We start from the raw sequence: 16,682 nt of genomic DNA, 5'->3' as shown, positions 1-16,682 counted from the left end.
ACATGGACATAGCACATACAGTATGATGTGCTGTATAGCCTTTGTATTTCTAGTGATTGCAGAAAAGAAAAAAAGTAAATGTAAACTGCAGTAGTGAGTGATGTTTTCTTCTGTTTGGAAATAAGCAGTTCACACCATTTAAATTTACTTTTTTCCATTGTTAATTTTTATTTATTTTAGCAGACTAATCACTTTTATGTAGTTGCTTCTACCAGCTCAACAAAGTTTATCTAAAAAGCCCAAGAAATTGAATTGTACTGATCAGAGTATCTTGATTGCAGATGGAGCCTCCTATTTGCTTCAGTAGATAGGATACAGTATTAATAGTTTATCTTTTAAGTTCAATTACTCTCTAACTGAAACAATGCGTTTCCTAAAGACTGACTTAGCAGACATTTGCCTTCAAATGCTGATAAAGTTCCTTGTAAAAATATTACTGTTGGTTTTGTGTGGGTGCTTTTTTTTCCCCTGCTCCAGCATACTCCCTGTTGGTATTTCTCTTCATTGATGATAAACCAGTAAATGTACGTTTTCTTGAGCCCCATTCTGCTTCTGACACTGTTGTTTGAAACACATTTGAAATGAGAGAGTAACTGAAGTGAATGAGGAAACAACAAAACATCTGATTTCTGCTAATGCTGGCTGGAGACAGTCACCCCATGGGTATGAATTTAGTCAAAACCTTTAGGGGAAAATCATTAATACTCTGATAACCTACAGAATTTTGGATAAATAAGTTACCATCAATGTTTAAGTTATTTGAGCTTAAAATTTACAATTAACATGTTACACATTTCGAAGCAGACTTGTGTCCTTACTAGATTAGCGCTATTGCTTAAGTTCAGCTCCTTTTGTGTTCTAAATGTAAACTCTTTTGACTCCTGTGCCATTTTGGGCTGTGGCCTCATAATGTCATGCCAGCCCAAGTATAGATGCAGAGCTGGTTTTTGGATTGGAATCTTCCAAGATGGAGTAATACAGCAGATAACTGTCCCTGACTTGTTTGTGAGCACTTGCATGCTAATAGCAGTTCTGTTACGCTTCCTGGGGAGGCTGATACTCAAATTCAGTTGAGTAATGTTTCTGTCTGCCTGCAAAGTGTTTTGAAACCCTTTAATGTGATAGGCACTCTGCATCTTATGATCTCTTATCAATCATCAGCAATCAGATGGTGTCAAGGCATCTTTAAAGAAGTGTCAGGAACAAAATAACTGTGGTGATCAATAATAGAAGTCTGAAACAATCTTAGTAAGAAAAATTTGAGTGACCAAAGGACAGGAAACCATCTACATTTCAGTTGTTTTTTTTTATTTGATCGTTTTTTAATGACCGTGTTTATTGTCAATTCTGAAAACAAAATTACCCTTATCAGTCTAGTAACAGATAAAATTAATTTTCATTTGTTTTGTTCTCTGATACGGTTATTACTTCTTTTGTTTTCTTTCACTTTCAGGAGTCCAGTTGCTTGCCCTTCTCATTCCCACTCTGATCTCCTATTTACTGAATGAAAATGCCTTTGCTTCTGCATCTGCAGCATCCAAGGATCTTCATGAATTTGCACTTCAGAATCTAATGCACATTGGTCCACTTTACCCACATGCTTTCAAGACAGTAATGGGAGCTGCTCCTGAATTAAAAACACGTCTAGAAACTGCAGTCCGAGCAAGTCAGGCCAGCAAAGCAAAAGCAGCTGCTAGGCAACCACCACCCACGGTACATTCCACCCCAACAATTAAACTGAAAACTAGCTTTTTTTGAATTACTTTTATTATTTTTGGACCATTAAGTAGTCAGAAGCACTACACTATCCCCAATATGTTACTACATATATGTCTGTAATTCTGTGTAATTTGTATTTGAAAAGCTGTCTCATAGAGCTTTGTGTAATTACTTGAAATCCATGCATTACAAGGGAAGTGGTGTTACTTGTATAGATTTTTAGGAAATTGAATGTGATCATATTTATGAATTTGTGTTATAAATTATCCACCCAAAAAAATCATATTCTCTGACTAAATAGTTTTATTTATTTTTAAAAGCTACCGGAAACCTTTGAGTGTTTTTTGAAATCTGGTGATTGTTATCCTACCATTGTGCAAACACACTAACATGGTGGGGATGGAGGGAAGAGCGGAAACTGTTACGCAGTACATACTGTGTTCCATGGGGAATTTCAAGTGTAGGAGTATGCACTTTTTCCTTTTAAAAACAAAGTAGGGAAGGAGATTGTCAGACCTCATAGATCATTTCAGCTTGCATGAAAAAAAACCAACTGAAAATTTACAGCCTTTCTCGAGGTGAACGATCAGGCATGCTGTCTTAATGAGTTGTCTTTATTTATGTGTTGTATATTTATTTCAGATCCATTTCCATGCTTGAAAACTAATAAAGGATGCAAAGAATCTAATCCCCTAATCTCTTCTAAGATAAATTTTAAAGAGTGCGTTGGAAATTGAGTTTATAAGGAGAACTGCCTGTTATCTGCATTTTTGTAGGTGTTGGCCCTTGTAAGGTGGTGTGTTATCAGTCTTCTTGTTCTGCCAGACACTGGTTGAATACGATGATTTAGTGCTCTGTTCTTTGTCCAGATTCCTAGCTATTTAACCTTCCTGCAAGATTTTAGTCTCATTGGATATATCTTATCTGTAGTCCTTGGTAAAGTTAGCAGAGCCAAACTTTGCACCTGTACTAAGGGAGCAGAACACGAGGGAGAGCCAGGCTCTTCTGGTTCTTCCTTCCCCTACCAGGCTTTTCTTCTTTGAAGAGCAAGTCACTCGCCTCACATCTGAGTGAGTCTGAGCTGCAGATTTTGGAGCTTGGAGCTGAAGTGCTGTGCTAACCTTGCAGCCCAGAGCCAGTGATTCCCTGTGTTTGCCTGCTGCCAGACCTCACCCTGCCTACTTGCCAAAGTGCAGAACCGTCTTATTTTCTTCTGTATACAAGACTGACTTACATTAATTTTTTGACGCTGCTGTTGAATTTACGGGCTTCTATGGGAATCTTTCTATACATTTTGCGTGATAGAGAGAAGCCACGTAACTAGAAGCCTGGGCTAGGCTTGTCGAGTTTCATCTCTAATGTTTTTTCTGGATACGGTGTTAGAACTGTGTATTTCAGAAGCTTCTACTTCAACCCAAATATAACAATGGGAGAGTAAATAGAATTGAATGTGATTAATAGTTGGCTGAAATATTTGTAGACCCTTATTTTTGCATAGTCACTTGCCCAGTCTCTCTTTTCCCGTAAGACCTTATGTAACCCTGTGAGTACCTATGCAAAATGGAGGACAAGATAATGCTCTTTTGCCCTACTGTATTTGGTGTGTGCAAAATATTTAACATAAAATCAGAAAAGCTTTTGTTTTGCAGTGAGTATTTTAGTGTTAAAGTGAGGACACAAGCGGTGCCTACTCTAATCTTTCAGATGTTTTTCTCATAAAGATCTTAACTTCCAAGTCTTCTTGTTTCATCCAGATACAAAGATGAAAAAAAAGTAGTGAAATTACTTTCCTCCTCCCGTATGGCATATTGTTTTTACTTCTGGATGTATGTGCAGTGGGAATTGTGATACATTTTAATCAACTTATTCTAATCACTTTCCAGCATTAAAGTCCTGAACCTGTTTATCATTTAAGAGAAAGTATTAAGGAAACTTCCAGTACAAAACTGAACACAAATTTTGCAAGTAAAACTAAGAAAATAACTTTATAACCTATTTTAGGTTCCCTCCCCCCCAGGTAGTCTAGTAACTAATGACTTTGATGTTTGTTTGAAACTCTTTGTCTATGATCAGATTTCATTTCCCTCAATTTTTATCTCAGCACTTTTATGTTTTGGTTAGACCCTAGTTTACAAGATGTCTGAAAACTAAGGGGGGGGGGGGAGTGTAGCAATCAAACATAACTAAGAAGTCTGCGGAAAAAGAGAAAAAAGTTAGCGGAAGGGGAGATGGCACGCCATGGATGCAGAGGGACGGCGAAGGGAGAGGTTTTTCCACGCACGCGGTGTGACTGTATCCAAGCCGCTCCGCTTTGAGCCGGGTGCAGCCTTCCCCGGTTTCCAGTCCTCGTTTGGCTGCTTTGCTCGCTCCTGGTACTGCAGGTATAACCACGCGGTTCTACGGAGTATTTTGGCATCAGATTTCACTTGATGAAAAAACCCGAAATAACCTGACACGCCCGTGGTGCCGCCTGTTCTCCGTCACCCTCCTCTTCAGCTATCGCCCCGCCGGTGCCCTTCCAAGCGTGCCTTTTCCTGAGGCTCTGCTCGGTTTCCCCTCTCCCCCTCGGTTCCTTCCCCGCTCCCCGCCGGGGCCCGCACAGCCCGGGGCCCGCCCCGCCCCCCGCCACCACAGCGCGCAGAGCTCGGCCCCGCCCGCGGCGTCACGGCGCGGCCCGGCGGGAGCGGGAAGCGCCGCCTGCGCGTGCCGGAGCCGTTTACGTCCCTCCCTGAGGCGGGGGGTGCGGTTAACGGGCGCTCTCGCTCCCGACTGCCCGGCTCCGAGCGGGGCCGGGGGCGCGCTGCCAGCTCCGCCCTGCCGCTGCCCGCTGGTCTCTGCCCCAGGATGGCACGTCACGGGGATGACGCTCGCCCGCTGTAACGTCACCTCTCGTAATAAGGCGCGCGCGGAGGAGAAAAAGGCGGTTTCCCCCTCCCGCCCCGCCCCGCCGCGGAACTCCATTTCCCAGAGTGCCGCGGGGGCGAACCGCGCTCCGGAATTGTCCCCGCCGCGTCGCCGTAGCAGCCGGTGGGGTTGGCTGTCAGGCGGTGACGGCGGGCGGGACGCGCCCAGGTTGTTGCTGCTGCCGGGACAAGGCTGGGCGCGGGCGGCGGCGAGCGCGGCGGACCCGGCCCGGCCATGGACGAGCAAGCAGGGCCCGGCGTTTTCTTCAGCAACAACAACAACAACAACGCCCTGCTTCTGCCGCCGCCGGCGGGCGGGCCGGGGCTGGAGCCGGGCGAGGCGGCGGCGGCAGCGGCCGCCGCGGCGGCAGCGGCCGGAGGAGGAGGCGGCGGCGGCGGCGGCGGCGGGGGGGGTGTCTCATCCTCCGGAGCCGCCGCGGCGGTGTCGGCGTCCCGGGCTCAGTACAGCGTGCCGGGCATCCTGCATTTCCTGCAGCACGAGTGGGGCCGCTTCGAGGCGGAGCGCGCCGAGTGGGAGGCGGAGCGGGCGGAGCTGCAGGTAACACCCGCCACCTCCTTCACCCCCCCTGGTTCGGGCGGCCGCTCCCCTCCGGCTGCGCAGGGCCGGGGTCTGCGCAGCCGGAGGGGAGCGGCCGCCCGAAGCGCTGCCCCGGTTTCCCCCCCCTTGTCCGGCCTCGGAGGGCGTGACATGGCGGCCGGCCCTGAGGGGAGCGGCCCCCGCCCGCCGCGCGGCTTTCGCCGCCTCGACGGGGATGTTCCGGGCGCCTGAACTCCTTCACCGGTTCCGCAGCCCGGTGGTTAAAAATTGCCCCTGCCCGCCCCGGTTGTCCGTCCGCGGCTCCCGCCGGGCCCTCGGCCCCCGGGCCGGGCCTGTGGGAGCGGCTGCCGCTCCGTTGGCGTTCCTGGATACGTTGTGCAGCGTTTTCGGTTGGAAAGCGGTGGGGTTGATACCGCTCGTTGATGCTTTGAAGGGCTGATAGGGATCTTGTGGTTGAAGAACTTGTGAACTGCTGGCCTGGAGCCATCGCTGTCAAATTCTAAAGTGATGGGCATGTTACGCTAACTCGAGCGACAGTCGATAATGCAGCCTTCGTTGTTGTTCCTCTTTCGCTTTGTTTACAGGAAAGTCTCTGTTGTAAACCTTAACGCTGTCCACATTACCAGCAGCCCGCTGTTTGGTTCCGAGTTGGTCACGTTTGAGACTGAAAAGCATCTACTCGGCTTCCTTTCTGGGTCTCCTTTCTTTGTCTCTTGCTTCCTGCCCATCTCTTTCCTTTTGGCATCTTTCCTTGAAAGTACTGCCTTTGTCAGGAGAGACTTGAACCTGTTTAGCAATGTGAACCACTTCTCTGTTCTTGGTTTGTTTTTTTTTTTTTTATTTTAATTACTAGGGAAGTCATCTTTTAAATTGTAATTTCAAACAACCGCCCTGAGAAGAGTGGCAGATGTGACATTCTTCGCTGCGGGTTCCCTTGTAGGAATTCAAAGGAGGTGGTCATGAGGACAAAAGAGTAATTTTTATTTTAACTTCAATGATTCAGTGTAAAACTCATTAGTAACTGAATCATGTTTCTATTTACTACATCCAGTAAATACTATGTAGAAAGTATTGCATACTATGGAGAAAGCTTAGCTGTGTTTAAGAAGAACATCATGTGTCACATGTCCAGTGGAGTCTCATAAATATCGTAACATTTTTTCATAGCTGATGCAGATGTCAACAATTGCTGTGGAGAAAAAAAATCTGTTTTACGGGACCTAAGAAACTGTGCCAGTGTGTTAATAGTAATAACACTTGACATATTTATAATACCCTTCAACAGAGGCTAGCATGCTATTCCTCCTTCCCCCCCTTCTCCCCCAGGTATCCCTCAAAAGCTTGGTAAGTGTTATGGATGAGACAGGAGGGAAGTATAAGAGTATTTAGAGTATTTCAGCTATTTGCTGAAGTCATGTATGTGACAGAAGTGGGAATATAACCCGATTATGAGTTGTTTGCTTGAACGCCTTTGGCTCTTGCCAAAACATCTCAATAAAGTTATAATTAGCTGTGCCTGGCATTGCCACGAGTTGTAACAGTATTTATCTGCTGTGGGGCCGTGTTCAGAAAGGTGCAAAATTCTTGGCTGTCTCTCGAGACATCAGGCGTTAGGTCTGCTGTGACCATTTGCAGTTGAACGATCTTTGATCTGTGTAAGAGGTTCGTGTTAGGGGTTCAGCAGCTACCGGGTGGCTTTTAGAAATTGTACGTGTAGAGCTGAAGGATCAGCAGCGTTAATTAAAAACCGGTTCCATGCTCCTGCCAAAGCCTTTCATTGGCCTATATATTTGGGAGTGTTTAACAGAATGATGGAAATTTGAGGTCGGGCAGTTTCTCTCTCTTGTGATAAAGGTGCAGTGCTCCTGGTTGTACTTTACTAGTCTTCCATCCAGTGTAAATTTAAATGTTAGATTATCTGCCCTCTTGGGAGGCTCTGTGGCAGGGTACCTATTCTGTATGGTGGTCTTAATATGCCTTATATTTTATCTGCAATTCATTTGGTTTCTTAAAGGTAGGCGCTTTTTTATCTCTAGTTTCTTACCTGCCATGATATTTAAATATGCTTTATGCCACAGTGTTACTCTGCTTGGCTTCTGCTCTGTAGCTGTTCATTAGTCAAGCTATACCCTCGGGACTGGAGCATCTCTCCTACGAGGAGAGGCTGAGGGAGCTGGGCTTGTTCAGCCTGAAGAAGAGAAGGCTGCGAGGGGACCTTATAAATGCCTATAAATATCTGCAGGGTGGGTGTCAGGAGGATGGGGCCAAACTCTTTTCAGTGGTGCCCAGCGACAGGACAAGGGGCAATGGGCACAAACTGAAGCATAGGAAGTTCCATCTGAACATGAGGAAGGACTTCTTCCTTCTGAGGGTGATGGAGCACTGGAACAGGCTGCCCAGGGAGGTTGTGGAGTCTCCTTCTCTGGAGATATTCAAGACCTGCCTGGACAAGGTCCTGTGCAGCCTGCTGTAGGTGACCCTGCTTCGGCAGGAGGGTTGGACTAGATGACCCACAGAGGTCCCTTCCAACCCCTACCATTCTGTGATTCTGTTGTGATAGCCTATCTTCCTCTTTTTCCCCTCTGGGCTTGTTTTTATTTTCTCTTTTTCTTTTCCTTGTGATTAATTGTGTGGAACTAAATGTGATATTCAGGTAGAGCACCTTTCTGTTGCATTATGTGATACTTGTTCAGGTGACATGCACCCGAGTTTGCAACGTATGTGAGTTGGCAGGGAGGGCAGCCTGCTTTCTGTTCTTAGTTACTTGCCTAGTACTGCCTTTCTAAGGATGTTCTTCTTATCAAGTGCCGATGTTTTGCTTTCCCTGGCAGATATCCATGTTCACTCTGATATTCTAATTACTTTTCTTGAAACTCTTAAAATTCTTGTTGCCTCTGTTATATAATCTTCCTCATTCAAGGCAAAAGGGGACTTCAATATTTATGTCTATGCAAGTGTTATTAATAAGCTGTGTATTTCAAATCAGAATGAAAACAGATTTGTACAGTGTGCCCCTAGATGCTTATCTGCTAATTACATACTTCGTTTTTAATGCTTGCTTTCTGTTTATGGTCTTTGACATCTGCAGATTGAAAAATTATCCTAAGAATAAACTTTCATGATGCCCTGTGAAGTAATTCACTAGAATAAATACTAATGTTATTAATCCTCATTCTAGTATTCAGAAACTGTGTTTTATGGCATTATCATTTGTTTTCATATCTTTTCAGAAATGGGTAATTTTCCTTTTCCTTGGTTCTTCTAGAAGCTGCTTGGGAGAGTTGACAAGAAAGGGTTTCCTGTTCTGCGAAAGTTTTTTAAAGTTCTTTTTTTTTTTTTTTTTTTTTTCATTCTGCATCTCTCTGGACTGTGTTTCCGAGGCATTTCAAAGTAGCCATTATGTATTGGACAAGCCCATCCCAATATAGCTCAGAGTTTGATCGAATGCGTATGCAGAGCCCTGAAATTTGTATCTTTGCTTGAGGCCAGCAGGGTTTATCCATATTGGTTTCTTGCCTTAAACCATACATCTTCTGACTGGTTGGGGGTGATTCTCTGTTGCGGTTGTCATTTCCCTTTCAATTAGCCATCTGTCCCCCCTGGGAGAGAGCGACGGGGGCTCTGCCCCCGCGGCTGGGAGCCTGCAGAGCCAGGCGCTGCCGATGCCCGCCTGTGTCCCAGCAAGTGACGAAGCTGTGGAGCTCTGCTGCGTCTGGGCTGCGTGAGCTTGGAAGGCGTGTGTGTGTGTGTATGGCTTTTATTTTGACTAGAAATTTTGTCTTTGTGAGCAGTGCATATGTTGCTGTGGAAAGTTTTGCTTCCGACACACGTTTTTCTGGCAAAAATGCTGATTTGCAGACTTTGGCATTTCTCCGCATTTCACAAATGTTCTGAATTGCAACAAACTGCTATGCTGTACGTAACTGTGTATATAGACACCCAGTATCCTGCTAAGGAATCTTCTAGCTCTTGTCCTCTTCAGTACTAAAGTGTTCATTTCCTCTAACTGATAACTGTTTCTTAAGAGTAGTGGACTGGTTTGGAGTAGTGGGACCTGATTGGGATTATGTTAAAATTATTTTTCTTTGCTACACTTTCCTTTGAAAAGGTTTGGAAGTAAAGTGCAGAGAATGGGTGGATAAAATGTGTTTGTCTTTCCACAACTTTGTTTTGGCAGGTCTTACAAGAAATATTTTTAACAAAAAAAACCCAACAAAACAAACAAAACCACACAACACGCAAATGATAGAGAAAGAGTTAATGAAATGAGATAAAATGTCATTAAATGATAGCAAACAACAGTAATAGAAGAAGTGTGATGGATATAATAGATAAGCACTCGAGGTCGGTTATGGAAGTCAGATTTAGTAATGTTAGCTCTTGGGGGAGGGATCGCGGGCGCTGATCGTCCCCCTTGCTGCTCCTCTTTTGAGGCAAGAGGCAGGCAGTGAAGCTGGGCATGCTCTGTGGTCGGATTGTGTCCTTGGAGATAGACAAGTTAAAGTAATGAGGAGAAGGGGCAAATCAGACAGATGGCTGTGGCTATTTATAGTGTGGTTTAGGACATTGGTTACTTGATTCAGAAATAGTTGATATTTACAGTTTGTTGGCTTTTAGAGAACGGTCCTCTTACTGGATTAAGTTTCTAGTTGAAAATCGTTCTGATAGCTGGATAATCTGGAAACACAGTTCAGAGAAAAGGTAATGAGCAGCGAGCTGAGGAAATCATTTATTTAATGGAAAACTCCTGAAGATTTGGTTTGGCAATAAAACAGAAGATAAAATACAGTTTGAAGAAGTTTTGTATAAGAATTTTAAATATGATGATGTGGGTCAAATCTCTGAGATTCTCTGTGGAAGGTGAATTGACAGAAGTGCTATAGAAGTCTTTGATAATTTTTTTTTTTTCTCATAGGACAGATATTACAAAGAAAACAGTGATTAATGTTAAATTCCTCTCAACCCCAGAAGGGCAGTATTTTCAACTTCATTGTTTTAAATACGTCAGATAAAAGAAATGCAGAAGAAAATAAGCCATGGTCACAATACTGAGGCGTGTTTAGTTGGGAAAGATGATGCTAAATGGGTCTCGGTGACTGCCAGGTAGCCTTTCTTTTGCAAAGTTCTTTTAACAAACTTTCTAGTTGCCAGATTCGTGTGAAGCAAAGAAGAGAAGCTTCGGTACTCTTCTTTCCTGCTTGCTTCTATGCATGACTGTCAGCTAATCCCAATATAGTCATTGATAAGCTGTCATGTCTTGTTTTATTTAAGACAGGAGGACTAGTGGGAGTAAATATTCAGTGACAAAAGAGCTGCATTATAGAAATTTGTAGGTTTTGTGGAGAAGTAGAATGTAAGTAGAAACTCATGAGACTGACTGATTCTTTGTGGGTTTGCACCTGGTTTTTATAGTCATTTGTTTTTATTTTTAATTGCATAAATGATCCAAGCATTTCCCAGCATCAGATTTTCCCCTTCTTCTCAAGTCTGTTAAACCTGTAATTTAGTTTAAGTGTAACGAAAATGTGTTTCTTAAATGGGCCTAACTCTTTTAGGGAAGTGCTGCTGTAAGTGTTGATGTGGCACCAACAGAGAGTTTTGCGATGTTACATTGTCTTCAAGTGGACTTTAAAGCTTACAAACACTTTTCACCAAAAGTTATACTTTAAAAAAAAAGAGGATTTTCTGATTTTCATGATTTGCTATAGAATTGTTGAATTAAGTAAAAATGGAAGAAGTTGTTGTGTTCTAGATGGAAAACTTTGGGTTTTGATGTCAGGTTAGCATATGACGAAACATCTTATGTGTCTTTACTAGTGCATATTTATAATTTAAATCGGTGTCTCTGTGTCCTACTCAAATTGTAGCCCTCCTTTTTCTGTTGAAGGTCTTGGCTCGTGTCAGTTTTATTGCATCAGGGGTAAGTAACTTTGCATTATTTGAACAATAAGTTGCAAATATAACTCAGCCTTTACTGACGTTTCAGTAGACACTGAAACTTTATTTACTGATTCTAGAACAGGCTGTGTAAAATTCCCCAAGGAAGATCACATGCATCTCCAGAGACTTTTAGTTTACCTTAATTTAATGCTAAAAGAAATAAGGCTGTACAAATGCCAAGCCTGAACTAAAATTGATATCTGTACACCGTTTTCTGAAAAAATAGGTATTCGTCAGCAACCTGCTCACATATGTGGCTTCACAAGGCTACCAGGCCTTGTCAGGTCCCCCTTTCTCTAAGTTCCTCAGCTAAAAAGTGGCAAGAACTGACTTGGAAATAGATGAAGGATTGTTATGTTTTGGTTTTGAATACTGAGAAATGCTTAGATACCTGAAACAACTCTTCTGAATCACTTCAGAGTGCTCAGGATCCAACCTTTGCAGATAATATGCTAGAAATAAAAATACTCTGAAATGTGAAAACAAAGGTTCACTTTATCATAGTGACCTGTTCTGTATGAGCCTCTAGATGGGTTGGTCTAGAAGATGTTCTTTTCCTCTTTGAAAAGACTTTGCTGTATGCTAACTAATATAGAATATTTTGAAAATAACTCAGTGACAAAGGAGTTAAAGATCGCAGTGTGGAAAGACTGCATTTTTTCTGCTCTTAGCCAGGAATATGTTTCCCTTTAGGGCAGTCACATAGGGCAGGATTGCAAAAGCATCGGAACAAAAATGGCATGCATGATATTCATATCCAAGCTTGTAAACAGGAGGTGAGAACAAAATCAGTTATTTTTGTATCTGTTTCACTTGATGCTCTAGTCACTTCAGGGTGGTGGTGCATGCTTGAATACAAGGAGTAGTTGCTCCTGGCTGTAGGAGCGAGAAATGGGAGCGTGCCAATTGCCTTTGCAAATGCTCGTGTGGTCAAGTCTGGTTCGCTCCTCTTTTTGTTACCAAAGCCAAAACTAAAAATCTCCTCCAGATTTGTTCTCCCTTGTCTTGCTATACCCCAAGTGATTCATTCAGCCTGTGAACTTCCATTGTCTCAGTTTAAATGTGGGCTGTAAGTCTGTTTATCAGTCCTAGTGCTGCCTGCTGTTGCTGCATTTCTGCCTTTCTTGTACAGCAAGTGGAAAGGAATTATATGTGAGCATTTGCAATTTGGACTCCAGCTCATAATACGCAATTATTTTGTGACATGTCACTGCAGTGTTGCCTATAGAATTATATCATGTTTAAAACTTGCTCTCCTTTTTGTCCTTACATCACTCTAAATGGAGCATGCTCCTGGGACTCAAAAAGTTAACTCTCACCACGTAAGTAAGCATACTACAAAAATTACTGGAGGATTAGAGAAAATTTTTTGCATATGAAGAATGGTTAAATAAGCTGGATATATGTTTCTTGGCTAACTCAGCAAGTATTTTGATGTTTGCAGTTGTTAGAACAGTGAAAGGCAGCACCGAAGAGTGGCTAAAAGAAAGCCTGGCCATCTGAACAGAGAACTGCCTAGTAACACACTTCAAACTGCAGAAAGAAAAGTCTTCCTGTTGGCTGAGATGATTAAATTAATAAGCAAGGTATTGCCAGGAATAAATTACTACATAATTCTTGATTCTGGATATTCTATTAGGAGTTTTGAATTCACTGGTAAGAAGTTGTTCTTCAAACAATCTTTTAAAAGAGATGAAGAATGTAAGTAAATCGCTTTTTCAACCATCTTTTTTTACCGTAAGCTAAATCCTTGATCTCTTTTGGAGGGTTTATTTTTTTCAGGGCTTAGCTCTGATGCCAATTTTGGGACATTTCTGAGAAGTCCAGCAAAAATAACTTGCCAGCAGCAGATCGTGCTGTGCTTTAGTCCCACAAAGGGCTGCCATCCAGCACAAGCGTGCAGGGGATGAACGGGACGAAGCGCTTCTGTGCGGGGTGCAGCTGGATGCGCCTCGGTGCCTGCTGCTCGTTTCAGGCGGTGGCCTCGCCAGTTTTGTGTTACCTCGAATGGCTACAGGTGCCTACAAAAGCTGCCTAACCTCTCTTTGCAGGGGGTGCTGGTGGGTGTGTGTTGCGATGTTAAGTACTGTGCCTGAAAAATTGTTTTCCAGTTGTACTGATCCACTGATATTTCGCTTTTCTCCTGTACCTGCTTTTATCTCTTCTCCTCTCGCCCCGCCCCCAGGCATGCCTGCACTGAGTTACAAATATACTTAAATATGCCGTGCTTCGGTGAGCCAGCTAGAATCTTAAATACTGAGCACCTCGGGAGCCTGCAGAATCCTTCTGGCAGATCTCGGTAGACAGGTTAGAATGACTGTTCGAGGCTGACTCATCTGTATATGTATTTAGTTATTTTAGGTATCTACCTGTTTTTTGCAATACTTTTCTTCCAGGTTTTCTCTCAACCTGTGAAGACCTCGTTGTTGAATTATGGAAGCGATATATGCAGAATCGCACATCTGAGTAGCTCTTACTTTGTCAAATGATACCTGTTGACCTTCAAGTGCCCGTAAATTTGATGTGAGGTTTACTTTTAAAATATGAAGATAAATATTTTAAAGAAAAGAATGGAAAGGCTTTTTGTAGTTCTTGAGTGTTAAGAATTAAAAAAAAAAACAACAAAGCAAACCACACGCTTTTACTTGAAATAGCTGTAGAATTCAGGAACTGATAGAAGTTGATACTAAACATGCTTCGTTTGTTTAGCAGTCATAGTATTGTTTCTTTTTAAACATTTTCTGTTAAAGATAAACTGTTTTAATCTCTTGCTGTTCTGTAATGTCAAGGTGTGCAGATATAATGTACTTTGTTACATCCTTGTCATTGTGGTTGCTGATTCCAGGAAGTGTAAATTTCCGTTCACTTTTTTAAACATTGGTAAACTCCAGATTTACTAAGATGCAATTTAATTATTAGATTATATTGTTATGGCTGCTAAGCTTTTATTAGGAAGTCAACAGTGTTTTAAAAAAAGTTGCTTCTAATCCAGTGCTACCTAAAATACTGCCTCAGCCTTTCGTCCACAGTAGTGCGACCTTAAAGTCTTTTGGGGAATTTCTTAAAACAACAATGTTGTTGCACATGAGGGTTTTTTTTTTAACAGAAGAATGAATGTTATTTGTCAAACCTCTTGGTAAAGAAGTAGAATAGTTAAGATAGCTACAGTGCTTTTAATTTAGACCGGATGCGCATTAAACTTCTAAGTTTTGTTGCTGTTGATAATGCAAAAAAAGAGTACTGAACTGTACAATTGTAGCTGAAATAGACTGTTCCAGGCATTTCCCTTCCCAGTATTCTCTGATTTTTTTTTTTTTTTTTTTTAATTTTTCTTTTTTCTTCTCGCTGTCTTGATTTTAATTTAACAGTTGAGCTGTAATACCGTAACTTGCAGCACTTAGCCGGGAATAAACTTGAGGCGGTCGCTGCCTTGGTTCCTCGCTTCGAGCCAGCGGGGCCGGGTGCCTTATGGAGATGGTGCGCCCCACCCATGAGGCGAGGAACAATACGAGTTTTTGCGTGATCCTCCTAGGCGGTTTATAGGTTTGTGATGATGAGTTTACAACTTGATGCATATTAACCTTGTTAGCTAGAAGGTCAGTTGTTGCAGAACCTGTTTGTTGGGTATATTTGTGAATTCTTAACATTTTTGGCAAACCTTCCCAGGAGTGGCCAAAGCACAAGCGTAGAGCAGTGTTGCAGATCGTTCACAGCTGAAGCGATCCTCTGTTGCTCTCCTGCTCCCTCAGGTAGCGCAGGCTTCAGGCTTGACTTGCCCTGAAGCTGCAACCGTGGGAAATGGCACGTGCAGTCTCTGTCTGTTGATAAAATTCGGTTGTTTACATCCGAATTACAAGAAAGCTACAGTTGTACAGGTCAGTTAAGCTTTTCATTGTGTTTAAACCCAGACCTCTTACACTTTAAATGTTTGCACAGACATTTAGACAGGTATTGGCTAAATATTTTGATCAGAAATGGTGAACCTAGGGTTATCACTGTTTCATTCTAGAGACAGAAAATACTGCTAGATCTCATCACTTGTCATTTTAGATATTTAAACTGAGTGTACTAATTTATTCATTTTCACTTATACTACAAATTCTTTCATTTATGGTATGAACATTTAGGTTCCTCTGCATATTTTTAATTAATTACCAAACATTGTAAAGAATGAAATCTGCTTATGACATATGGACTGTTACAGTATTATTGTTAGTATAAAATTTCAGTTATTATTTTAATGCTGTCCTTATGTGCAGTACAAATAAACTTGAATATTATCATTAAGAATTTCTTAAATAAAATTTGAGCTTACGTATATAACTGATGTTTTGCTGTCCACTGGGGTTGACTGAATTGTAATTATCCAGTACTTATATAAATGAGGGATAAGGGTTGCTAACATCCTGTGGGAAAAAGGGGAAATATTCTCCTTATTTTTGTGTATTATAAAAATGACAAAATGTGTAAGCATTCTCATTTTCAGAGCCAGAATTTCTCAAATATAATGAGTATTGGACATAAGGACGCTACTCAGAAAAGCATGAACAACCTATGCTAGAAACTGCGTAGCCTCCAAGGAGAGAGCAAAATTATTCTCAAGCGCTCTGGTGCACTTGTCTGTTTCTTGTTTTGCCAATGAAACTAACGATGTGTGAAGTATGTGGTAACCTTGAAAGATCCTGGCAATAAACCTGCGTAGGGCTAGAGAGATGGCTCTTGGGCCATGAATTCCACTCTGCTGCATGATTTTCGAGGAAGAAACACAAGTATTTCTTAGAAGTCCAGGAAAAAAAAAAGTTATGAGACATCAGTAAGAGCATTGGCATAACACTGACAATAAAAGATGTCCAAAGAATCAATTAGTATTTCTTCCAGTGCTCTTTCTTCCCATGCAATATGTGTATAATAATACATAGAGCCTGCCAGTGGTTCTGAGGAGGGGAGAGCACAATCCTTTTTGTTCATGTTGAATCATAAGACATAGATGCTTCAGCTCCAGAGGTGCAGTTAGGAACATTTACATTATTTTACAAGCTTAAGAAGCTCCTGGTAGCAGTTTTGAATTTTGGTTCTTGAATGGTTAGTCAGACAAGTCACAGAGCCAGGCCTGCCCTGTATCAGAAGCATGACTCTGCTCATTTTCACGTGAAGGAGGAGTTGTATGACATTTCTTAATCAAATCCATTTAAGTCTCTCTCTCTTACAAAACTAAGCTGTCAAAGCTACTGAGAAGTTGCATTTTTTTTTTCTTCAGCGAGTGAGAGATTACTTTAACCTCAGTTGTTAGCATGGTCATGCTGGTTTGACCCTTGTAGCAGAGTAGTGCGTGAGCCAGGCCATTACTGGCTGTCCTTTGCCAACCTGCCAGGTAAAAATGCTTTGTTCCAGCCAGTTCAGTCAGTTCATTCTTAGCTAGAAATTGCTTGCAGACAGCAGGTTGTCAGAGATCACTTCAGCTTGTGTCCTGATGGCATTGGATGATCTTTTTCATTACAGCCAAATGCATATTTGCATCATGTTCCACTATTTTTAATAGTGTGCTTTGATGTTCTCTCTCG

At 42.3% G+C, this 16,682-nt stretch overlaps 2 protein-coding genes across 5 annotated transcripts in view; both read left to right on the top strand.

Moving 5' to 3' along the window:
* Positions 1–2,407, top strand: part of HEATR5B (HEAT repeat containing 5B) — a 59,408-nt gene extending 57,001 nt beyond the window's left edge. For 2 of the 3 annotated variants that reach the window (XM_075412697.1, XM_075412698.1), the window contains exon 36: positions 1,454–2,407. In XM_075412697.1, the coding sequence (XP_075268812.1) occupies positions 1,454–1,758 (305 nt within the window). In that variant the 3' untranslated portion in view covers positions 1,759–2,407. The other variant, XM_075412699.1, reaches the window with a different exon arrangement.
* A 2,337-nt stretch (positions 2,408–4,744) lies between these two features.
* The window catches only part of STRN (striatin), a 72,021-nt gene continuing 60,083 nt past the window's right edge, over positions 4,745–16,682 (top strand). For both annotated transcript variants that reach the window (XM_075412696.1, XM_075412694.1), the window contains exon 1: positions 4,745–5,181. In XM_075412696.1, coding sequence (XP_075268811.1) covers positions 4,858–5,181 — 324 coding nt within the window. In that variant the 5' untranslated portion in view covers positions 4,745–4,857. The remainder of the gene's footprint in view (positions 5,182–16,682) is intronic.

The sequence above is a fragment of the Opisthocomus hoazin genome, chromosome 2, assembly GCF_030867145.1.
Source record: "Opisthocomus hoazin isolate bOpiHoa1 chromosome 2, bOpiHoa1.hap1, whole genome shotgun sequence".
Classification (NCBI taxonomy): domain Eukaryota; kingdom Metazoa; phylum Chordata; class Aves; order Opisthocomiformes; family Opisthocomidae; genus Opisthocomus; species Opisthocomus hoazin.
Note: the sequence above shows the minus strand (reverse complement) of the source record. Positions and strands in the feature narration are given on the sequence as shown.